At 44.3% G+C, this 25,794-nt stretch overlaps 1 protein-coding gene across 2 annotated transcripts in view; it reads left to right on the forward strand.

Moving 5' to 3' along the window:
• Nucleotides 1-238: 238 nt before the first annotated feature.
• Nucleotides 239-25,794, forward strand: part of CUX2 (cut like homeobox 2) — an 875,100-nt gene continuing 849,544 nt past the window's right edge. For both annotated transcript variants that reach the window (XM_063964372.1, XM_063964373.1), the window contains exon 1: nucleotides 239-653. In XM_063964372.1, the coding sequence (XP_063820442.1) occupies nucleotides 591-653 (63 nt within the window). In that variant the 5' untranslated portion in view covers nucleotides 239-590. The remainder of the gene's footprint in view (nucleotides 654-25,794) is intronic.

Below are 25,794 nucleotides of genomic sequence, written 5' to 3' on the forward strand. Positions count from 1 at the left end.
AAATAAATGCGCATGAGATTAAATATATGCAATATATATGTCACATCTATACATGAATATCTTCCAGCTCTATACTCATGCACACAGAGAACTTCTCAAATATAAACCTGAACTTTATGTAAGCCTCAGCTACCACCGTTATTACTAGCAGCCCTGTGTGTACTACACCCCATGCCCAGGATGCCCTGCTCTGTACTGTGTGCAGTCTATACCACCAGACAGCGAAGGAGGGAGGGAGGGGACCATTTATTCGTACAGCATCTCCAGCCACACACAGTAATTGAATCGCGCATCCCCTCCCTCTCTCCCAGGGTGTATCGATCCGCGCGTGACGTCACTATCGATAAGTTTTGCGGAAAAAGATTGAAGTTCTCGCAGATCAGTCCCGGGGTGACCCGAAGACCTGAGGAGGACGCGGCTGCACTTTGGGAATTACAAAGCATGCACTCTCCCGGCTGGGGGGCTTCCTATTTGGCGGAAAGGAATTAGATGAGGAAGGGGAAAGAGGAGACTGGTCCAGCCCGTGCGTGAGCCGGTGGGAGAGGAGAAAACATCCCCGCACAGACAATATCGCTTCAATATCCCCCAAGATGGCCGCCAATGTGGGATCAATGTTTCAATATTGGAAGAGGTTTGATCTGCGGCGGCTGCAGGTGGGTGACCGAGGCACTGGGCTTGGGGCTGTGTGGGGTGAGGGGGACGTGGGAGCAGGGCTGGGGGGCGGCGGGGAGCGGGCTGGAGGAGGGGGGCTGTGGCATTGATAGTGTATCAGGAATCGATCCTCTCTCTGCCTTTGTTCCGTTCAGTCATTGATCAGCAGCAGCATCCATAGAGCTCAGCCAGTGTGTGCTGCCCGAGCGCGGCGTGTGTCTGGCCGGGCTCAGCCCCATCTAGGGGAACTCTGTGCGGGGGTCCTAAGTAAGGGGCGCTCCCTGCCCGCCTGGCACGCCGGGCACTGCCCGCCTGGCACACCACTACCTGGGATTACAGTGTTAGAGAGCCGCTGGCCTCGTACTGCCTTTGAGGTGTGAGAGACCCCCAGGTGTAAGTTGTCCTGACACTTTCTGCAGACTGGGACCATGCTGGGGGCAGAGGTCAGTGTGAGAGGGGCTCCTCTCGGTGTCGCTCACTTTTAATGAGTGTTTCTTTCTTCTTCCATGTTACCCTGCAGGTGAATTGCCCACTTGTGAAAGTGACTTTGTGCCGCCTGTGTCTGGCCTGTCATGGGGGGGGGGGGGGGGGGGGGGGGGACCCGGGGGGCACCTGAGGCCGGGGGCACCTGGGGCTGGGCCCGCACTCCTCATACTACTGAACTTGTGTTTGATCTTGGCTTTGATAGAATTCCGGACTAGGGCAGGCGGTGACAGTGATGTGGGAATAGGCTAAAACATCACGGCCAGACGTATCTGCATAAGTAAAAGTTGCCCTGCTGATTCCTCCTGTCACGGCTGTGTACAGTGCAGGCACCCTGTATTATTGTGGACACTTGCACTGCAAAATAGGGTTTCAGACCTAACTCCCTTTTCCTGTCTCAGTGTAGTGTGGGGGATTTATTATTATGTCTGTGCACAGAGCCACGGTGTCCTCCTGCTAGACCTGACTTTCACAGTTTAACTTCTTCACTCCCAGAGCGTCTTTGCATTGTGTTGCTGGATTATTATTGTTTTTCCAATGGGCACCAAAGTTACTGTAATCGTATGTAGATGGTGGGTTTGCTTACAGCCCATACTGTAACAGGAACCCCGTACTTTGCAATTTGCATGGACATAATATATTATAGGTGCTGCTTTATTGCTGGTAATATTGTCTCAACGCTGATGCACACAGTTTTTTTTTTGTACCTAATTATCAAATATTTAATTGTTGTTTGAATTACTTAAATGATTTGTTTGAATTACTTAAATCAATGATTTGTTCATAAAAAAGATCACTGCACATTTAGCACATAGGTAATCCATTTTCTCTATAATGGAAACTGTATAGCATATATCCTTTTTAAGAGAGAATTTCTATTGTTCATATTTCTCTATTATACGTGTATTATACATGGTAGCCTCCGTCTTTGTCCTTTTGTCATATTTGTTCTGTCACCCCTACTGAAGCCAGTGTATCTATAATGATGCTTAGCTATATAAATGTAATTGCTTTGCAATATGCAATAATTAGATTTATATTATCTGTGTGTGTATATGTATCTTATGAGAATCCTCTTTGTATGCTAAAATTATTTTAAATTATTAGAAACTTGATTTCAGAGCATACAGTACCTTCAAGCATAAAATATAGAGAAATAATTAAATTTTTACAATCAGCTGTAATGTTTTTAACGGTCTGCCTAACATCGGTTTGGCTGTGATCGGAAATGGTAACTGTATTCCGTGCTAATGATTGTAAATCAGACCTGGGCATTCTCAGGGCAGTGACTCTTTATTTATGATTGATGTTCTGTAACATAAGGAATGACAAGAGCATAGCAAACAGATATGTGAGAAAGCAGGAGCAGGTTCAGATGTGCTCAGGGCTGGCTGCGATCCTCCTATTGTTATTCAGGTCTGGAGGATTTCAACTTGCCCTGGTATTTGGATTCATTCATCCCTGAATGTCAGTTAACAACATTTTCATTAAGCAACTAATATTCAGTGCTCTAACCTTTAGTCTGTGTGCTTTTAGTGCTGTGATTGGCTGCCTCTGTTTTTAAGCTTCCTAGAGCTATACATTTTATTAGATTAAAATGACCCCATCCAGTCCTCTTCGGGTCACCTAATTATGCGTGCAGCTGTAGCGGTATTGGTCTGTGAAATTACCAATAATCCTTTTGTTGCAAAAGACAGCTAACCTGATGGCAAAGCTTTGGTGTATATTTGCTTAGTGTACATTGTATACAACCACCCCAAAACATTAAATCGTTGCTGGTGCATATACTACAGACAGGAAAAAATGACTTGCTTTGTTTAATCCCAAACTGCTCTGTAGCTGCTCATTTACATGGATATTAAACAAGCTTATCCCTCTAGGAAATCAGAATGTACAAATGGTTTGGAAAGGGACAAAAACACTAGTTCTTTTTATAGAGCAGCTCTACATTTGGCAATAATGCATTAAGGGCTTTAGGAAAAAAAATATTTTTTAAATCTCTGAATCTGAGGTTCATAAGTAAAACTTGGAAGCATTTTGCTGCCGTGCCTGTGTAGTTTGTAAGAAAACGATAGCTGCTTATGTTGTCTTTATTCGAGCTAAGCTTTAAGCAATTCATATCACTTTAGTATGATACCTGAGCAGTACTCTTCTTTACTTTGTTTCCAAAATAGTCTTCACGAGCAGCATTGGTGCAATCTACTGATTCTATACAAAATCTGGAGACTTAAGAGACAAGTTGCTAAGTGTCTCCAATTTGCAGGGACAATTCTATGTTTTAAAGATTTTCTCCATGGAATGACTGAATTAAACACTATTTTATTGTCCGTGCTGAATTAGATCTTTTGAAATTATAATGCTAAACCAAGCACGAGTAATTAACTTGTAAGCAGCCACACGTATGACTACTTGAGGGAGTCTGCGTATTCGGTCTGATTGCCGAAGGAGCACAGCCATACTTCATTTGGACACACATTCCGACTGAATAATGCAGATCTAATCATTTGTTGGGTAGGAGCAAAAACAAATACAAAACATGGATTCTGAGAGTGTTCAAAGGTGGGGGACTGCTTAGACAGTCCAAGGCAGTCAACAGTAATTCCATCCTTGATGCATGTGGTTTTGACATCTTGGATCTGTTGCTTTGGAGCACAGACAGTTGTCTTCCCATTTGGCTGACAAGGGCCACATTTTCAGCTACAACTGCATGTCTAGTTAGCTTATGTAGCGTTTACATGTAGTTGTTAATGTGGACAGGGGGGGTGATTCCGACCCGTTTGCACGCAGCGGTTCTTCGCTGCGGTGCGAACGGTTCGGAACTGCGCATGTGCGGCGCCCACAATGCGCACGCGCGTAGTTGCCCAGCAACAGCCGTCGCTGGGCAACGACCAGAAGAGAGAAGAAAGTGATTGCTAGCGCGATTGCAAGAAGATTGACAGCGGGAAGGCATTTCCGGGGTGTCAACTGACCGTTTTCCAGACGTGGTGAGGCGAACGCAGGCGTGTCCAGGCGTTTGGAGGGCGGATATCTTACTTCAATCCCAGGACCTTCGTCGCTGGATTCGTCGCACAGGGTAAGTAAGTCCGATGCTGCCCATACACTTGTGAGATAAATCGGATCTAACCTTTGATTTCAACTTCATCTGTGAGAGAAATCGAAGGATTGTACGCATGTTTTAGGTACCTTGAGACGCGATGCGCGGGGACGCCGCTCGAATGTCGCATCTCAAGATATTATGTGCTGCACTTAATATCTCTCGCATCGCAGTGCGATCGCATGTGGTTTTAAAACAGAGGCCCACTCTGCGGTGATGTGCCGATCACGTGATTACCATGCAATCTATTGCATGATCGCATGGTAATCACTTTGGCAGTTCAGGTGGCGGAGTCAAGTTGATCGCGTGAGCAGCAAAAAGTTGCTACATGCGATCAACTCGGAATGACCCCCAGGATGCGGTCAGGATTCCGGCAGTCAATGTGGACTAGGTAAGCTGGTTACAATATGCTGTGTAAAACTAAAAAAATCATTAAAATAGTGTTGTACAGGAGAGCATATTGGGGGTCATTCCGAGTTGATCGTAGCTGTGCTAAATTTAGCACAGCTACGATCACCTTCCCTGACATGCGGGGTGACGCCCAGCACAGGGCTAGTCCGCCCCGCATGTCAGTCCGGCCCCCCGCACAAATACAAAAGGATCGCACAGCGGCGATGCCTTTGTATTTGAGGAGTAACTCCCGGCCAGCGTAGCTCCTGCGGCTGGCCGGAGTTAATTGTCGCTGCCGCTGGCCGCAGCAGCTGAGTGAGACGTCACGCAGCCGCTGCGGCCCGCCCCCCCCCAACGTTCCAGCCACGCCTGCGTTGGCTGGACCGCTCCCCCTAAACGGCGGCTTAACGCCGCCGTTCAGCCCCCTCCCGCCCAGCGACCGCCTCTGTCTCAGAGGCGATCGCTAGGCAACGAAAGCTGCCATGCGCAGGCGCACTGCGGCGCCGGTGCATGTGCGGTTCCGACCCGATCGCTGTGCTGCGACAAACTGCAGCGAGTGATCGGGTCAGAATGACCCCCATTGTTCAGGACAAATATACTCTTTCCTTCCCCTCCTCACAAAACTGACAAGAAAATCAATTCTTACTCTGTGGTTCTGTCAGGCTGTACTTTCCACTGTCTGCCTATAGTATGTGCACTATTAGTGACATGTATAGATGTATCTGCCCAGGTGTAACTTCTACTTGGCAGCGCTATTCAGATATTGTTAGTAATCGTAGCACAGGCTCTCAGGAGAGTAACACGGACATTGGAGTGTTCCATACTCTGTCCCTTCCTTCCGTATAAATTCTTCTATACATGATCGCATAGTGGTCACCGTATCGCTATAGGACAGACACTTGCTGAGATGCTCATTCTAGCTATTTATTTTATTGCTCTCTTTTATCATTGTTACAGAGAAATCAGCTATGCTAAGACTCGGCAACCTTAGGGTAACAATCTTGTATGTGGGATAGAATCTGGTAAATCGTGAATGAAGGCAAGATGAAGTCACAGCCAGGAAGCTAGATAGTGGAAAAGGCATGACCCCCTAACACCTCAGTATAATGAGGTAAACCTCCTATTAACCTAATACAAGATAATTCACCTCTATTTGAAACCGTTTGCACGCCCATCATGTTACTTGTGTAGGTATATAGACTTATTTGAAATAAACTTTTGCTGTCACTACAATTTTGTTATAATAGGTACCGCATTGCTAGTTTCAAAGGATCCCAAGCCCAGCCACACACCCAAGGTCAGCATTTTCAGCCCTGCCTATGCAATGCACATGTGTAGCGTAAAGTTACATGATACTGCTATATGCAGATTCCTGGTGTCATGGGGAGGGGGGAGGGGGTTAGTAACATAACAATAATTAGAATTATAAGAAACTGTAGCCATATCCAGGTTGCCATGTACCGCAGACTTGCCAAGGCTGTGGGAAGAGGGCATGAGAGGAGATTGCTGCATCTGATTGGTCCTTCTGCACTCACACCCCACTGTCCTGCATTTTAAATTGGCCCTGTAAAGCTGCTAAAGAGTATTTAGTTTGAGATTTGGGTCCCATGCCTCTGGGGCCAGAGCATACCAACATCACCAATATAATCCTTGGTCTTACTGCATTCTAATGCATATGTGACCTTGGGTTTTGTTGGACTGCATCTCTATCTGTAACCAGGTTTGCCCAATACACTTTTGGGTTTTATTGTTGTGACCTCAGAAGTATATCTTGTATGATGTTCTGTTTATCCCAATAATCTTTTTTTTATTTTGTTTACATAATTTGGTAAATGTATTATAGCGGCATGCATTGTGCTGCTATAACATTTCCTGCGTCACCTCATTACCGAGGCAAAGCAGGAAGAGACATCGACAAGATGTATCAACATCTTGTCTGCCAAAGCGGCGGAGTGAAAGCTCCCCCCTCTGGTGATGTCCCCCTGAGCTCACAGCGCGGGAGCTTAGTGCTGACGTGCTGTGTCTCCCTGCCTGGCCGGCTCCTCTGCGCATGTGCGAGATCTTGCTACTCACGCGAGACCCCCAGCACAGTCCGGAGCCGGCACCCACCACAGCCAGGGACAGCTCTGTCCCTGCTGTGGTCTATGGGCATCGCCACCTGCAGCTGTTGAAATCGACAGCTGCAGGTGTCGGAACGGTCAGCGATGCTGATCGTTCATACAATGCACGCGCATATCGGCCTGCTGTCTTTTAGATAGCAGCACCGATATGGGCAGGGGTGCATAGCGCCCCTCTGTCGTTGTGCCCACACAGCAGCCTTCTTAAATGGGGGAAAAGTGGTATAACGCACATAGCGCTCTATACCGCTTTTCCCCCATATCGCAGGGTAATACATTTACCCCAATGTCTCTTATGATGAGCAGCCAAATGAAGCCTTACTAGACCTCAGGCATTACATAAACTTTTAAACTAATATTCAAAGGGAACTATTATTGTTTGGACAATTACGTCAGTTGGTTCTGATAGATTTAATAGCACCAAAAAATGACAGTAGCATTGTCCTTTTAAATTAGGGGCTTATACAACCGTGTGGCAAAATAATGGCGGCTAGGGACAGCCATCTGTAGGGCAGTGTAGAACTTGCAAGCTTGCCCTACTTCCAGATTAAATAAACACAGTGCTTCATTTAGTAAAAGCTTTACGGGTAGCCATACATATTCTGAACACACAAAATCCTGGCATATTAAAGACAATTTCTATTAAATTAGCTTCTCACTACCGATAAGGAAAGTTTGAAACCAGCTTCTTTCTTTCGGGGCAATTCAATTGTTTATGTGCGCCCGATCTCCCATCTAAAGTGTCAGGAGATTGGGGGCGCTATTCAATTGTTTTTATTTGTAATGTGGTTATCGTGCCCTGCAGAGCCGGGTTTAGCCACAAAAAATTGCTAAACCTGCCTAAAGTGCTGGACGCAACATGAAAAGTGCTATTTGTGCACACAATTGGTTCACTTCGCACATTTCTGCTCACCAGCAGGGGGGGCTGCGCTGGCAGCTGTTTGCGCCCTAAACAACTGAATTGCTCTATCAGGCGCTCAGCACTGACAGCTGCCGATGCAAACAATTGAATTTCCCCCTTTGTATTAGAGAACATTAAACAGAAGTCACCTGTGATTAACAACACAATCATCATAATAGAATAGGCGAGTGGATGAGGGTGTTTAGAAGAGGCGAGTGGATGAAGGTGTTATGTTACATTTAGAAGAAACTCAGACATTTAGGGGGATATCCAATTATCCCAGGTAAAACATCGGGTCCAAAAAATTGCTGTTTTTTTGGACTTTTTTCGATGTTTCATCAAGTTTTTTTTTTGTTTTTTTTTTTACAGGCTATCCAGATTGATCATCTGTAAAAAAAAAACCCTTTCTCCTGAAAACACACAGGTTCAGTGAAACCTGAGTTTTCGTGTGAAACAGCCTTATTTTCGGACGAAAACGGGGCTGTTTCCGGGGATTCTGCTTCGCCTGCCATAAGGCAGGTGAAACAAAATTCCTGATAAGCCGCGGCACGCGCCGGCTTATCGGGGCTAATTAGATAGCCCCCGGCGGGACAATTAGCCCCGGTAAATTACCGGGGATAATTGGATATCTCCCTTAGAGTTAAAGATAAAATATTAGAAATTTTCACTTTAAAAATTCACATGAATCTTGTGCTATATTCACTACATTTGGAAATATATTACTATGATCCCTAGGTCATAACACCTTCATCCATTAAAAAAAAGAATAATGATTTTTCAGAAGATTGTTACATAACACCATTATCCACTCAGCCTTTTCAGTTTCCTAATGGTATTACTGGTATTCTTAGTATCGTATGGATCATCTACCTTTTAATAGTTTTTGATTGATTGTAATCATTATAATCGGATCCCAAAAGATTATTTATCTAGATATGATTATGGCTGGGTACACACTTGGTGATATAATTTGTACAGGCTACAAACAATATATCGTCCGAGTCATCTGCTTTTGTGTACACCCAATATGGTCTGTGAACGATGTCATTCACAGATATTGGGGGACATGTACTAAGCAGTCATAAAAGCTGAGAAGTAAGCCAGTGGAGAAGTTGTCCATGCCAACCAATCAGCTGTTCTGTATATTTTTAAAGTATGCAAATTATAAATGTTACATCAATGCTGATTGGTTGCCGTGGGCAACTTCTCCACTGGCTCACTTCTCCACGTTTATCACCGCTTAGTACAAATCCCCCTTATTGCGTTGGCTGTGCAGCATGTCAGATGCAGATGTATCTTGCATATAATTTACATAATCACATGTGCACACTGCCGAATGTCCGACCCATACAGCTGTGTCCTCCTACAGCTTTACTCCGTGCGCTACAAGTCACGTTACACATAACGTGTGTGCCATATGACTCAGTAGCGCTGAGCATTTTTTTTTGTGTTAAAGTGATATGCAGCATCTCTATTTTCAGTGTGTGACTGTGACTGTATTTGCATACAAAATGCTGTGCTACAATGTATTCAAGGAAAACACTGTAAAGTGGCATTTTGGATGCAGAAAGAGCGCTACGGAGTCCTGCCATGGCATGGCGTGACTTCAAGGGCTGATTAGCGTGACTGCAGAAAGGATGTAAGTGGACTCATATGTATGCTGGTCTCAGGAAGCAGTTAAAATGACGTCAGCACTGGTTTCTCGGGCCAGACATATCGGGTGGCCGATTGGTAAGTGTGTATGCATGTATCGTTTGTGCAGAACTTTTACCATATCAGTCAGCCTGTCTGGTGGCCGGCTGATCTATCGTTCAGGTGTGTACCCAGCTTTAGGAGGGAATTCAATTAGCCAAGATAATGCGCTAAGTTAACGTGTGTTAAGTCCACTTATCACCAGTATACGTGCTCGTGCAGTTCAGTTAGAAAATAGCAAAATCTGCATATGCATGATAATTCTTGTGTTACAGGCATTAAGTATAGGTTAAAATTGGGGAAATCTGCCTGTACCCCCCCAAAAATCCAAAATTTAGGATAGCAGTATAGAAGTCTATTATTGGCCATAAAAAGTACTTGCCGTTCTTAAAATGTATCAAATGACTGCTATATGCATTATTGTAAAACATTGAAAAAAATTATATCTTTTTTCTCTTGTGTAAAATAAATGTTTTATTTGAACTAGGGTTACATAAAAATGGGTAATAGTATAGATTTAAGGCATTTTAAGCTACTTTAAAAAATTTTTTGCAAACCCCTCCCCCCCAAATAACTCCCACCTGCAAGCCTAAAAACACCTGTCCCCCTCATAAGGCACCCCCATATACCTGTCCAATACTTTGTACCCCAATTTCCTGCAATTTGCTTTTTTTCACCACAAAAAAGTGTTTCATTCATCTTTGGAGTCCCCCATACAACACTCTGCAAGCTAGACTAAGTAGACACAAGCTATGCATAGTGGACATGCAGAAGGCGTCGGAACATGCATCAGATTGCGTTATTGTTGGACCCCAAGTAATTAGTCTTTTTGGAAATGGTGAACATTCAGTTATCAGTTACTGTACTGTATATTAAGTTTGTACATTCTAAGTGTACTGACTTTCTACACTGTTCGTGATATCATAAAATTACCCATTTCCCATACATTGAAATTGGCTAATTGTCTTAAGGGCAATTTATTATTATGTTTTATTTAAATGTGGCCTAAAGTTGTTTGTATCACACTGCAGCTAGTAAAAGTAGTGAATTATGAAGAGTGGGGCGGAATAGCGCATAAAATAGAACTCTGTGAACCTGTAGCCAACAATGTGGAAGAATCAGTCACTGACGGAGGGTTGGAAGATTGGGTAACAAAGGAGCACTGGTGGCATGGTGCTAGGAGAAGACAATGAGGAAATAGAGCCCTACTCGTGAGAACTTACAGTATAGGATGGAGCGGTGAACTGGGAAAGAAAGTAGGTGGGAGATCAGAGTCATTTGGAGGACTGATAGGCTTTTATGAAGAGGTGAGTCTTCAGGGCTCATTTGAAGATGTAAATACTGGTAAAGAAAGTTAAGTCCCAGAGCAGTGGGACAGCACAAGAGAAATATTGGACACAGAAATGTGAGGAGGTGACAAGTGGGGAGGTGAGGCTGTGGTTTGCAAGATGAACAGTGTCACATCTGTAGTATGTATATATTGATAGTGGTCTAATATTTTATAATATTTTAATATTTTAGACCACTAATATTTTTTGTAGTTCATCATAGAAAATATATTTGTATTGGTCATTGCTTGGCTATGCTGGTGCATAGACACCAATTAGGGCCATAGGCACGGTTGGAGAGGGTTCTAGAATGGCAATACGGTGCGATATTTCGCAAAAACAGATGACAAACTTCTTTCGTTTGGAATGTAGCATTTGGACTGCTCTAGTAAAGTATTCCCTACCTGAATAAATGTATATTAAAGCTTGTCGTGCATTTGGAATTTAAACAGCTTGCTCTCCTTGACTAGGAATTCTAGCTTCTGTTATTCTGGCCACATCTAAGTGAGAGAGCTTCCATGTCCCATGCACCTCTGCTAACGTCGGGCATCTTCTTTGCCGAGGGGACATCTTGGACACTGCATGGTGTTACTGGGGTGCACAGGGAGACTGTGCTGATTGGTTTCATGTATAACGCTAGTATATAGTGTGCGACTGAGTCTGTATATTGAGCACAACAGAACTTGTATTGGAAAAAAGCTGTGGCTGCTACATTGTTGTACTTCGTATACAGATTCAGAGACTCGGTTACACACAGATATACGGGTCTTGTGTTTCAGGTTGAATGGCGAGGTCTCCATGTGTGTCCTGGTTGCATTCAGTTGCGACTGAGACGCATTTTCAGCAAAAAAGATGCCTGACACTAGAAGATTCTTGTGACCTGGCGTGCCAAGAGGGGCTGTTTGTCATGTCTGCAGCAAAGATGTACGAGGACATATCTGTATGTATCTCAAGTTTATCAGCTAAAGGGTTCATTTTGCCTACTTGGCAGCCAGATCAAATGTTCCAAGTGCCTAGAATTAGTTTATTTTGCAATTGACAGCTTTAAGGTTGGTAGTCCATTTTCTGCCATGGGCCCAGCTGCCTCTGATGCATCGGTTCTGCCATATGCACTAGTTTTCGTTGCAGTTTTTAAGAGTTGTCCTGCCATTGGTTATATAGCTGGGTGTTATGGTTCCTTTACCACAGAAACCACCCATCCCCATTTATCCGGGCTTGGGACCGGCTATGAGATTCACATAGGCTGGGTTAATCTGAGCTGATGGTGGAGTTTACTGTGTCTGGTGCACAGCCTGGAACAAATGTGCACACACAGGAACTAGAACTGGAACAGATGCGCGGTATACTGCTAGGAGCTGGAAACCATGTCTCTAGAGATGGTGGAGCTTGCATGCGATGTGTGGTGCACAGCCTGGCGCTTATGGTGGAGTCTGCTGTGCCTGTGTCTGCACAGCCTGGAACTGATAGTGGAGCTTGCTGTGTCTGGTGCAAAGCCTGGAGCTGATAGCAAGATAGCAGGAGACAAAGCACACACAGGAACTAGAACTGGAACAGATGCGCAGGTACGCTGCTAGGAGCCAGGAACCAGGAACCATGTCTCTAGAGGGAAGTAGTTCTGACAAAAGGTTCACTGCCAGATCTGGTTTAAATAGGTGTTCTAGTCCCAGATAGGCTGAACAGACTATGTGTGCAGGCAGTGGACCCTGGTTGGTTGGTTGGTAGTTAGTCAGGTGACATTGGACAATATGGCAGCGCTGATACTCAGACAGAACAGGGGATGACTCCAGGATGGATGCCAACCATTCAGCTGGTTGGCAAGTATGAAGCTTAGTGATGTCTCTGGTGGCTGGAAGGGGATTCCAATGGCAGTGACACAGCTCTGCTTGGTCAGGTAACAGGGCCTGGAATCCTGATGTGTAACAACCTCTTCTTTATATAAAACCAGCAAATCATGACTATTACTTTCCAGTACTATCCTAAGCCGTTTTTATGTTCTCCTGTATATCCTCTGCTCTAAGGTCATCAATGATCTGGGTGAAATACTGAGGTTCAGCATTGATGTGCAGCATCTTTGAGCTTAGCTGGCCAATAACAGAGAGACTACAGATCCAAAAGGCTTCCTTAGAGTTTTCGACTAGGAAAGGCCTCAGTGGGTAGGAGGTCTCACTGCCTACGTTTGTATATGCCAGATAGATGCAAGTTGACACAGATGCTAGCAGTTCTAGCTCAATTTCCAGCCCTGATAAAATGACCTCTCAGCAGAGCATGTAGAGAGAGACTACATTGGCCTGATGATGCAGCCTACATTCTGCCAGCATCCTATGATAGACTGGTCTATGCTCATCAGCCATAGAACATTATCTGCAGGTGACAGATGCTTCAGCTTGTTACACCTCTTAAAGGTGAACTCCCCAAGACAGCTCAGCAGCACGCTGATGGATGCCTGCACCATCAGGACATTTTGGAGGCAAGATCTCTTGCTGATCTTTAGCTGGCTCATAGACATTAGACACAGGCTTCTAAGCAAAAGTATTCTGTGAGACCTGTTGTTTGGGTTGATAAATCAACACAAGACAGGGAATCCTTCGGGCTCTTACTGATGAGGTGGGTAACATTGGTTTGGCCATTTTTGCTTTGTCTCCTTTTAGCCATAAATCACATAAAGTGTCAGAGGAGCAAATGTCTCTCAACAGGTCTTGCAGCCTCGCTGTTCTGGACATCAGTGCAGTGCACTCCACTTGATGAGTCTTCATCTGGCAGACTTGCCTTATGGCACCATGGGAATAGGAAACCATTCCACATTCCTATTCAAGGGCCCATTCTCTATCTGTGAAACCTGCAAGAAAATATATCTGTAGAAATCAAATTTGGATTCAGTCTGTGGTGGATCTGACTTCTGAAAGTAATCAGATAGGCACGGTCCGTTTCCTTAGCATTGTGAATGAAGCTATCCATTTGTGGTGTAGGCATCAACTGAGTACAGCAGGTTGTAGCCAGAGGTTTTCCCTGCTTACAATGCGATTGTGAAATGGTATGATGATTGTGATGTGTTATTTATGCTAATGAGCCACTGATAACATCTAGGCAATTCAAAAAGGGATAAAAAATTGGTGAAAATATAGCAGGTATTATCACCTTATTATATCCATGTAAGGAAGGAAATATGTTTAAAATAAATTATATAAATAGGCTATTTAGTTAATTGCTTGACTATAAAACAAATGTAAAATGTTTCTTTCAGCAATGCATCCATACTGCTCCTCCTACTCTTTCTCTGTTTCAAGAAAAATATTTTTTTTGTTTTGAAAACGAGATGATGCATTAATGACTATGGATGTAACGCTGAGTAAATAGGAGGTCACTGACTGTTATAGCTGGCATTAAAGTACTAATGCAATAGAAACTGAATGTGTTCTAGCTGAATATTGGACATTTGGTGGATTCATGCGATTCTGTTCTTTTTTTTCTTTTTTCAGAAATACTGAATTTTTTTTTCTGGGGGGGGGGGGGCTTGTGGGTTTTTTTTTTGTGTGTGTGGGATGTTGGGTTTTTTGTTATTTGGGGGCGAGCTTTCACAACTATACATTTAAATGTAGTGTTATGTTAGCTCAAATCTGTCTATCTATGTGATATCTATCTATCTATCTATCTATCTATCTATCTATCTATCTATCTATCTATCTATCTATCTATCTAAGGGCTGACTAGATGGGAAAAGTGGTTCTTATCTGCCATCAAATTCTATGAGTCTGAATCTGGTGTAAATCATTGGGTCGACGAGAATTAGGTTGTCCCTGAATGGTCAACGTGCAACAGGTCAACAGGCTGTAAAAGGTCGACACAAGTTTTTGGTGTCATTTTTGTATGATAGACCATGTGACCCCAATTAGTGTACTGTGTCCCCTCGCGTGACTCTCTTCTCGCCACGCTTCGCTCTTCAGGCAAGGTGCCTCGCTCCATTGCATTCGGGACAGTTTCCAATCCCCAGTCATAGTCCATGTAGATGATAAATGATGAAAAAGTTTTACAAAAATTAAAACAATTACAAAAAAACTTGCATCGACCATATGTGTGTCGATCATTTTCATGTTGACCATTTCAACCTGTTGTCCTTTTGTACCTGTTGACCTTTTACATGTCGACCTAATGCATGTCGACCATATTGGGTCAACCTATTTACTGTCAAACTATGGGGGTGATTCAATGAGTCAATGGGGCTGATTCAATGAGTCAATGGTGCAGCAGGGGCCCTAGAAATAATGGTTTACCATTTGGGAAGCAGTATTTCTGGGGGAGTAGCTCCTGTGCTTTCTGTCCACAACCTGTTTATGTTGAAATATTATTAAGCTTTACTTTAACTTTGTAAAAGTTGCAGTTGGATCACAAGTATGTTGGCGTATACTAATTGGACAGAGTCTCTTCCAATCTGCTCTGCAGGTATTCCAGGAAGAGGTCTGAGCAGTAGAGCTGTTCTGTCATCTTTGAATTGCTTATAGTACAAGTTGTATGGAGAGACCACTCATAAAGATGAGTACTTGTTGGGAGATTGTGCATGGGGAACATCAGACCAGCAGGAATTTGGTGGCAATTTTCCCTGCCATTGTGTTATTGGATAATGTTTCTTATTACGGGCACTGTAATCTACTTGTTTGCAGCTCAGATAAATACTGCAATGTGATTAAAATATCATAACCTTGCAATACTCTGAATTGAATACATTTTACATATCTGCTGTGTAACAGCTCCAACATCCTTTAAATGATATGACAGCTTGACTTATCTAAATGTGTTATCATTTAGCAGTATGTCAAAATTTCTCTTTATGTAGATGACGGCAGTAAATAAGCCATCAATTCAGCTAGCTGGAGCTTTTCTGCAGAAGTCTGAATTTCTGGATTTGTCATAATGATACATCATTACCTGAAATGATAGTCTATTTATTTGTACCCTTGCTGCACACAGAATCGTTGTCTATCCATGCTGTTAGTTGACTGTGTAACCTCTTTCTTTGCCTAATCCCAGGATGCTTTCTGACTCAAAGCTTGCAGAATGTTATTCTTGTGTTCTGCCTTCCTTTTGGCTTTGGAACTAATGTTTTAACAGAGTTTAAGGCATATTTAATAAAATGGGGAAAAGCCGTCTATGTTACAGAACATTGATTGGGCAAAGGTCTGGCCTTCAGTTCTGTGTGTAGTAGATCTAAAAGCCCTATCCCTCTGGGGCCTGTCGATAACAGTCATTGTTTTAAAGCTCTCCCAGCAGGATTTGTCAGTAATTTGGTTCAAAGCAGAAATAAAGTTAATTGTGATGTTTTGGATCCTGGAAGAATGCTGTTTGCAGTATAGCATGAATTCCTTAGGTACTGTACTGCCAGAACTGTGCTTTTTTATGGTGTCTTGTTCAGTACTTGACCTAAGACCAGGATTTAAGACACATATATGCTAACATATTTAGTGGTAGAAAGCTCAGTCAGGGGCAACACATCTGTAGGTAATGGGATGCAGGAACGATGTGTGGACTTCATATACAATGCTTATTGCAGTTCATGCTTTGTCTATGGGTTAAAGGCAGTTAATCTATATTTGTGTATAAGCACATTGTAAAGATATATATAAGTTTCTGCAATTAAAATGTAGTTCTATCTAAGGGATGTAATTGGCATCCCAGTGAATGAGATGCCAGCTGTCAGGAGACCGATGCTGGAATCTGACACCTGTCTGAATGCCGATGCCAAAATCCCACCAGCTGGAATCTGAAACGTTAGTATGCAGGTGAGGGTTAGGGTTAGGCTGCAGGTGTCGGGTGGGGGTGGTAGGGTTGGGGTTAGGCTGCAGGGAGGGGGTTTAGGTTGTGGGAAGGGAGGACTAAGGGCACGGTTAGTGTTAGTTTAGTTGCATGCCCCTGCTGGGATAATGGCAGGTGGCATGCCGTTGTTAGTATTCTGACTGCCGGTGTCCTAACTGCGGGCATCCTGTACGAAAAATGCTTTTTTACCTACTGATCCTTTTCTCTATACATAGTACAGAAGTTTGTACCATACTGATAATAAAGTTTAACACCAAGAAAATAGAAGTGGTTTGTGTATTGCCGATTTATGGTTGTAGCCTGGTAAGGGCAGCATTCAGAGGCCTCTGTTAGTTGTGGAAGAGAGGCAAAGAAAACCGCTAAGTTTTGAAATGTGTAGCAGAAAGGGCAATAGATGAATGCTTCTGTACATTATGGTGTGCTGCTTGTACAGTACGTCAAAGGCTCTGAAAGTAGAAACCATAGGGAGGATTTCATTTGAACACAGTGGACCCCATGTATAGTTCCAGAATAGCACATTGTGTCCCCTGGCATCACAAGATTTCTCTTGTACCTTATATCGGTGCGTATTGTGTTCAATTGAATTTCCCACCAATGTTTCCAATGACCCCCATGCCCACTCATGTTTTTACTTGAAAAAGTCTATTATTATTAATGGCAATGAATTGCGAACATACACACTTGTATTTAAACATACATTTAAGCACAAAACGAACACAAATGTAATTACATTTCTAAACATGTCAGTCGCATATAAACTATACTGTAGTATAAATTCTTATAATTCTTATAACCGATGGCAAATGATAAACACAACAAACGCCTCCTTTGTGCATTAGAACAAAACTGAATGATATAATCCAGTGAATAGTAGCAGTATGTTTAAAATGAATTCATGTGGACACATACAATAGATGTCTCTAGATTTTGGGAAATTTTTTCAAAAGATACACTACCCAAACTATAAAGGTCTCTGTTTCATAGATAATAACAGTTTTTAGTATTTGGGTACAGAATCAAACCAGTGATATGTGGTAAAACTTTCTACAAACTAGGGGCCTAATTCAGACCTGATCGCAGCAGCAACTTTTTTCTCTAATGGGCAAAACCATGTGCACTGCAGGTGGGGCAGATATAACATGTGCAGAGAGAGTTAGATTTGGGTGGGGTGTGTTCAAACTGAAATCTAAATTGCAGTGTAAAAATAAAGCAGCCAGTATTTACCCTACACAGAAACAAAATAACCAAGCCAAATCTAACTCTCTCTGCACATGTTATATCTGCCACACCTGCAGTGCACATGGTTTTGCCCATTAAAGAAAAATGTGGCTGCTGCGATCAGGTCTGAATCATACTTGCCTACCTGACCCTCTCCATGAGGGAGAAAATGCTCTGTTCCTGGACTTTCCTGGTAATGTATGATTGCCATCACCTGTGGTGAGCTAGTTAATTGATAAGAAAGGTGTTTCACCACAGGTGATGCCATCATGCCAATCATACATTACCAGGAAAGTCCAGGAACAGAGCATTTTCTCTCTCATGGAGAGGGTCAGGTAGGCAAGTATGGTCTGAACTGGGCCCAAGTATTGAAGTACAGTTCAGTGTGGCAAGTCTTATTGGAACCCTTGAGAAACAGAAGTCTGTGGGTCCTAAAAAAAAAAGAGAAACAAAAAAAGGTTTGCTGATCTGAGAACCGTTCTGATTACTAAGTAAATGTCTAACATTAACAAGCTGCTTGTCCACAATGCTCTTTTATTATGCCCCAAGGGTGATGTTGGCAATCAGTGTATCTGTGCCTTAATAAGCCAGCCTGTGTACACAATTACACATATACAATTTTGATGGAAAGAGTTTAGAATCATAAAGGAGAATCCTTCAAGACAACCCTCTAATCTTCTACACATAAAGTATAATAAAACTGTAAGGGTTGTGTCTGTACATAGCAATTTGTTTTTAGAAATACACTTCTAAGGACTGTTTCTGAACTATGGAGAGGGGGGGAAAAATGCAGATTTTTTTTTTGTCTGTTCATTCCATCATCACACAAAAACTACTGGATGAATTTGGATTACATTTTCCCTATTGTTTATCTTATTGATCACAAAAGAAACTGAGGTATGTGTGATCTCGATGTGACATCAGGGAGAGGAGCAGATAAGATGCATGACACTCGACCCATGCCATATGCAGGCTTCTCAAGTCTAAAATGACTATATAGGGCCGATTCAGTTGTTTCCTGCTGGTCACTTTTAGCAATGAGCATCTATTTATTACCAGTTATTTATATAGCACACACATATTCCACAGTGTTTTACAGAGAATACTTGACCATTCCCTGTCCCAGTGGAGCTTACAATCTATATTCCCTACCACATGTACACACAGACTCATTCACAATAGGGTTAATTTTGTAGGGAGCCAATTAATCTACCAGTATATTTTTGGATTGTGGGAGGAAACCCACACAAGTATGGGGAGAATATACAAACTACACCCAGTTAGGGCCATGGTGGGAATCAAACCCATGACCTCAGCATTGTAAAGCAGCAATGCTAACCATTACACCATCCATACTGCTCTAAAGCTGTCTATCACAGCTATTCAATTGTTGCTCTGATCAGATGCACATTACTAGTTAAGGCGTCTGATAAATCCGGGTTTAGCCGCGTCAAGACCTTAAATGTGCGTCCAAAGTCCAGGTGCTTTGGGTGTTCAAACTAAGGACTTTTTAATACATTTAATAATTTTTTTTTTCTTGCACTTCCCAAGGATGCAAGAAAAACTGACTTTCACTGTGAGTGGGAGTCTGTTAGAGAAACAATTGAATACCTCTGATAGATGCCTATTCCTTTAGATGGCCAGCAGGTGGCATGTGCCAGAATTTAATCGCCCCTATGTGTGAAATTTCTAAACTCACTTAGGTGGTCATTCCGAGTTGTTCCCTTGCTAGCAGTTTTTAGCAGCCGTGCAAACGCTATGTCGCCGCCCACTGGGAGTGTATTTTAGCTTAGCAGAAGTGCGAACGAAAGGATCGCAGAGCGGCTACGAAAAATTTTGTGCAGTTTCAGAGTAGCTTCAGACCTGCTCAGCGCTTGCGATCACTGCAGACTGTTCAGTTCCTGTTTTGACGTCACGAACATGCCCTGCGTTCGGCCAGCCACGCCTGCGTTTTTCCTGGCACGCCTGCGTTTTTTCGAACACTCCCTGAAAACGGTCAGTTGACACCCAGAAACGCCCTCTTCCTGTCAATCATTCTGCGGCCAGCAGTGCGACTAAAAAGCTTCGCTAGACCTTGTGTGAAACTACATAGTTCTTTGTAATAGTACGACGCGTGTGTGCATTGCGCCGCATACGCATGCGCAGAAGTGCAGTTTTTTTGCCTCATCGCTGCGCAGCGACCGAAAGCAGCTAGCGATCAACTTGGAATGACTACCTTAGTGCAGCTGGACTTCCAGCGCACAGTATTGCACTGAAAGTTGGTGTACCGATCATGCTTCTACGGAACTTGACTCCACCCAAGTTATACAACGGAACCTGACTTAAAATGACTGCTCTGCAGAGGCACTTAATTGAGGCAGAGGTTCAAACGGGATGTGGCGCAGGTGAGACTGTGTTTATACCAGCTTTATGTGGCTTGCTCATGAGTTAGTAGCAACAAGCATCTTTTTGTGCTAATCCCTGAATGGAAAAAAAGCAAATATTGTTTACAAAGAAATTTAGCAATAAATGTGTACAATATAAAATATGCATCACAATATTAGATGGCACTACTGTCCTTCTGCTGAACAATAACAGGCATCCACGCAAGCGAAGCCACGTGCAAACAATAGTCAAGAAATATTATAGTGAATTAAATAAAATCTTACAGGCTTTACATCAGTTATGACCTTTCTACTTAACATCTATAGGTTCTGTTCAACTGTTTTTTTGATCATGTGAATTATTTAAATGTAACAATTATGAATAATCTGATTATAGGCGTATTAGGTTCATTGTCTGTTATATGATGTATACCTGAGAGATGACTGACTGTAATCAAGCATTTTTATATTGTACCTTGCGGTTTCCACGGGGTAAACAATTGTAAATGTGGGTAAACACTGTGCGATACGCTCCGTAAGCAATATGGCACAGTGTGTTCCCTTCTCTTCCAGACCGCCCGACAGTGTGCAAACACACGCGGCTAACCCGTACATGCAGTTTTGGCCAACATAGCCAAAATTGACCTGCATGTGCGGCCGACAGAGGGGGGCGTTACCGACCCCCAGGAACGCGCATCGGCCATCGTTTGCGGCATACACACTATGCAATATTTTAGTCAATATCACTCAGAAGGGGGGGAAGTGAGTGATGTTGACTAAAGTATCACACAGTGTGTATGCACCTTTAGTGTGAAATCTGCTTCAGTAAAGTGGGCAAGCGTGGATAAGGGGAGGAGCTTACCATGCACAAACTGCTTTCTGTGTTCTGTGATATTACACTCCTGTCTGATTGGCTCATAGGGTTTTTAGTAACTAGGTCAACCACCATTGGTCGACAGTGACTAGGTCGACACCTGAAATGTGTCGACATGGTCATTAGGTCGACCTGGACAATGTTGACGTGAAAAAGGTCGACATGGGGTTTTATTTTTGCTGTCTTTTTCTTTGTAAAAAACTCATGTTGACCTTTTTCCATGTCGACCTATAGACCACGTTGACCAATAGTGGTCGATCTAAGTGCTGTAGACCTAAAGAACGGGTACCTCTGATTGCATGGTTAGAATACACATATTAATGGTCTAGTCTTGCAGTTGGAGCCAGGGGCTTGAAATAGTAAACCAGTGCCCTGGGGTAGATAACACTATAAAGCTACTGAGGATTGAGAACAGTGTACAGACTGCAGTTTCAGGAATTGGTAACAAGTAACTGGCAAATTCAACTGCAAGGTTAAGAATTAGATCCTGATATAATGTGTATATGGTCAGGAACGTGCGGTGAGCTAATTAGCTCAGGAGGCACTGGCTAGCGCCAGAGTAATATTTACATGCAATATATGAGCCACAACGTACATCTGGGCATTATACACAGGTGCAGCAGTATAAACTCCGGATATTTGGTTTGATTTGATCAGAGATGTGCGGAAAAGATCAGCAGGTGAGGCACTGCCTCACCTGCCATAGACTTTTTACTCCAAAGTTTTGGCTATAAAAATTCTTAGAATAATGCAAAGAAGATATTTCAAACATATTCTTTGTATTTTTCATATACTTTATACAGTCAAAACACTGGCATAAACGTTAGTATGACAGGAAAGGCTCTGCCTCACCCCACCGCACATCAATGTATATGGGCCCTCATTCCGAGTTGTTCGCTCGCAAGCTGCTTTTAGCAGCTTTGCACACGCTTAGCCGCCGCCTACTGGGAGTGAATCTTAGCTTATCAAAATTGCAAACAAAAGATTCGCAATATTGTGAAAAGACTTCTCTGTGCAGTTTCTGAGTAGCTCGAGACTTACTCTTCCAGTGCGATCAGTTCAGTGCTTGTCGTTCCTGGTTTGACGTCACAAACACACCCAGCGTTCGCCCAGACACTCCTCCGTTTCTCCAGCCACTCCCGCGTTTTTCCCAGAAACGGTAGCGTTTTTTCAAACACTCCCATAAAACGGCCAGTTTCCGCCCAGAAACACCCACTTCCTGTCAATCACATTACGATCACCAGAACGAAGAAAAAACCTCGTAATGCCGTGAGTAAAATACCTAACTGCATAGCAAATTTACTTGGCGCAGTCGCAGTGCGAACATTGCGCATGCGCAGTTAGCGTAAAATCGCTGCGATGCGAAGAAAATTACAGAGCGAACAACTCGGAATGACCACCCTGGTTAGGCAAAATGATTGTGCAGTGTCTGGAGGAAGTCTATGTACAGATGGTTGTCAATGTGCGTCTGAACTGTGTGCATTTGAAAGCATGCATTAAGACACATTCAAATGCATTTTTTTATAGTGTCTTTGTAATGTGTTTGCAATTTTTCCAGTGTACATTTAACCAAATGTGTCAGGCATTTTGTATACATTTCATTGTTTGCTCACACTCTAAATACATGTCATATGCTTGAGGTCATAGTGTTGACCTATGTATGTAAGGTGTTTGCATTGACTTTAATGGTAAGATAAACTTGCATTTAAAGACAATGAATGGAACATGCTCCTATAAAAAAAAACCATATAGCAATGCAGGGTAAAACTTTTGAAGGGTGTGAAACAGAAATAAAAACACAACCATGTATTGGCGTAGTGTGCACCATAGGTGCCGATTTATGTTTTTTGCTGGTGGGTGCTCGGCGGGAGGTGGCAGCGTGAATGAACGGGCAGCCGCGGAAGTGACTAATTTATGCCACACACCGTAATGCCTATTACACATTATACCACACACCATAATGCCCATTACACAATATACCACACACCATAATGCCCATTATGCGTTACACCACACAGTTATGACCCTGACACCGTTTTATGCCCCACACACAATAATGCCCCTTACAAATAATGCAACACAGTAAGGCTTCTAATTACTTTTAAATTACCTGCCTGTTGTCAGGGGTCTTATGCTCATTGCCAAGGGTTTCATGCACGTTGTCAGGGGTTTCATGCTCTGGGTTCCATGCTCGCAGGGGTCTCCTGTGCGTTGCCAGAGGTTTCATGCGCATTGTCAGGGATCTCCAGCACGTTGCCAGGGGTTTCATGCACGTTGCCAACAAAGTATGGGAGGGAGGGTCTGGTGCCACACACACACACACACACACACACACACACACACACACACACACACACACACACATACATACAGTGGGTATTGGTGGAGGGGGGCCTGGTGTCACGCACACACACACACACACACACACACACACACACACACACACACACACACACACACACACACACAGTGGGTCCTGGTGTCACACACACACACATACATACAGTGGGTCCTGGGGAAGAGGGGGCTGGTGTCACACACACTGTTTCCTGGGGGAAGGGGGAGCTTGGTGATAGTATGCCACTGCTGCTAGCCGTCGCAGCCCCCACAGTGCATCGAGACGCCCTGGGAGCTGCAGGGTTCCGTACAGTGTCAGTGATCGCGCTGATTAAAAAAAAAAGTGGGTCCCAGGGACCCCTCACTTTAGAAAATTGGGGTTCTACTATACTTGTTCTCGATCCCATTGCAATTTATGCTTTTGAGCCCCTCAAGAGTGTATGAACCATGACGTGCTGTGTAGGGCACAGGGAGGGAGTATGTGGGGGTATAGGAGTGTAAATACAATGAGGAGCTGTGTGGGGCACCGTGAGGTAGTATGTTGGGGTATTTGAGTGTATGTACCATGAGGTCCTGTGTAGGGCACAGGGATGCAATATATAGGGCTGTGAGCAGAGTAAACAGTAAGACATCACCTATCCGGTTCAGGAGGCAGGGGAGACAGGTAGATAGTGGGTGACTGGTGAGGCAGGGGTGACCGGTAGATTATGGGTGACTGGGGAGGCAGGGGTGAGAGGAAGATAGTGGGTGACTGTGGAGGCAGGGGTGAAAGGGAGATAGTGGGTGACTGAGGAGACAGGGGTGACGGGGAGATAGTGGGTGACTGGGGAGACAGAGTTGACGGAGAGGTAGTGGGTGACTGGTGAGGCTGGGGTGACGGGGAAGTAGTGCGTGACTGGTGAGGCTGGGGTGACGGGGAAATAGTGGGTGACTGGTGAGGCAGGTGTGACGAGGAGATAGTAGGTGACTGGGGAGACAGGAGTGATAGTGGGTGACTGAGGCAGGGGTGACGGGGAGATATTGGGTGACTGGGGAGACAGGGGTGACAGGGAGAATGACAGTGAGATAGTGGGTGACTGGGGAGGCAGGGATGACAGGGAGATAGAGGGTGACTGGTGAGTCAGGCGTGGTGGGGAGATAGTCGATGACTGGGAGAATGACAGGGAGATAGAGGGTGACTGAGGAGGCAGGGTTGACAAGGACATAGGGACAAGGGACATTGTACAGGGACCAGGGCACACTGACACACACATTGTAAAGGGATCAGGGGCACACTGACACACATACACATTGTACTGGGATCAAAGGCACACTGACACACACATATATACACACACAGACACATTGTACTAGGACCAGGGGCACACTGACACACACACACACACACACACACACACACACACACACACACACACACACACACACACATTGTACAGGAACCAGGGGCACACTGACACACACACACACACACACACACACACACACACACACACACACACACACACACACACATTATACAGGGACCAGGGGCACACTGACACACATATATGCACACACATTGTACTGGGATCAGGGGCACACATACACACACATTTTACAGGGACCAGGGCACACTGACACACACACACACATACACACACACACACACACACACACACACACACACACACATTGTGCTGGGTCCTGGGGCACACTGACACACACACACACACACACACGCACCGATTGTGCAGGCCAGGGGAGCTGGCAGCTACAGTATGCAGAGGGACAGACCTTCCCATATCTGTTGTAATAGCATCAGTCACAGGACAGGAGATCCGGACCATCATTGGCTGGGACTGGAGGCGGCAGCTGTGGACGTGAAGGGCAGGCGGCCAGCGACAGCAGTAGGTACCATTCCTTAGGAGCGGCGGGAGTTATTGCTGGTGATGCAGACCTAAGAGCTTGGCTCTGTACGCGTCTGCGTGCCGCGTCTGATGGGGCGGCCTGCCCTGACCAACACAGCTCTGCTTCTGCTGCCACCCGCCGCCAGCGTCCGGGTCACACCTGCAATGATACGCTATAACACGTATTTTGCGATCACTGAGTGAAGTGTGCAAAAAACCCTTAAAATACGCGCTGCCGGGGAGACAGGCACTAGAGGTCAAATGTGACCTCAAGCGTCTGTCTGCTCCTTGGCGGCAGCCATTTTTGGTGGGTTTGTTTTTACACTGCACTGTACGGAACTCCACAGCCCCCAGTGCATCTCAATGCACTGCGGGGGCTGCGGTGGCTAGCGGCAACTGGGGCAGCGTGGCTGGTTTCCGTGGGTGCTCCCGGAATCGGCGCCTATGGTGTGCACTACCCCAATACATGTTTGTACTTATTTATTGAAAAACAGGTATTTATGTAGCATACACATATTCAGCAGTGCTTTACAGAGACTATTGGCCCCAGTGGAATTACAATCTATGGGGCAGATGTATTAAAAACGTCCTAACGGACGTTATGTGCCTGGGGCCGTATCACCACATTATCGTGGAGATACGGCCGGACCTGTGC

Source organism: Pseudophryne corroboree, chromosome 1 (genome assembly GCF_028390025.1).
Source record: "Pseudophryne corroboree isolate aPseCor3 chromosome 1, aPseCor3.hap2, whole genome shotgun sequence".
In the NCBI taxonomy this organism is placed as follows: Eukaryota; Metazoa; Chordata; class Amphibia; order Anura; family Myobatrachidae; genus Pseudophryne; species Pseudophryne corroboree.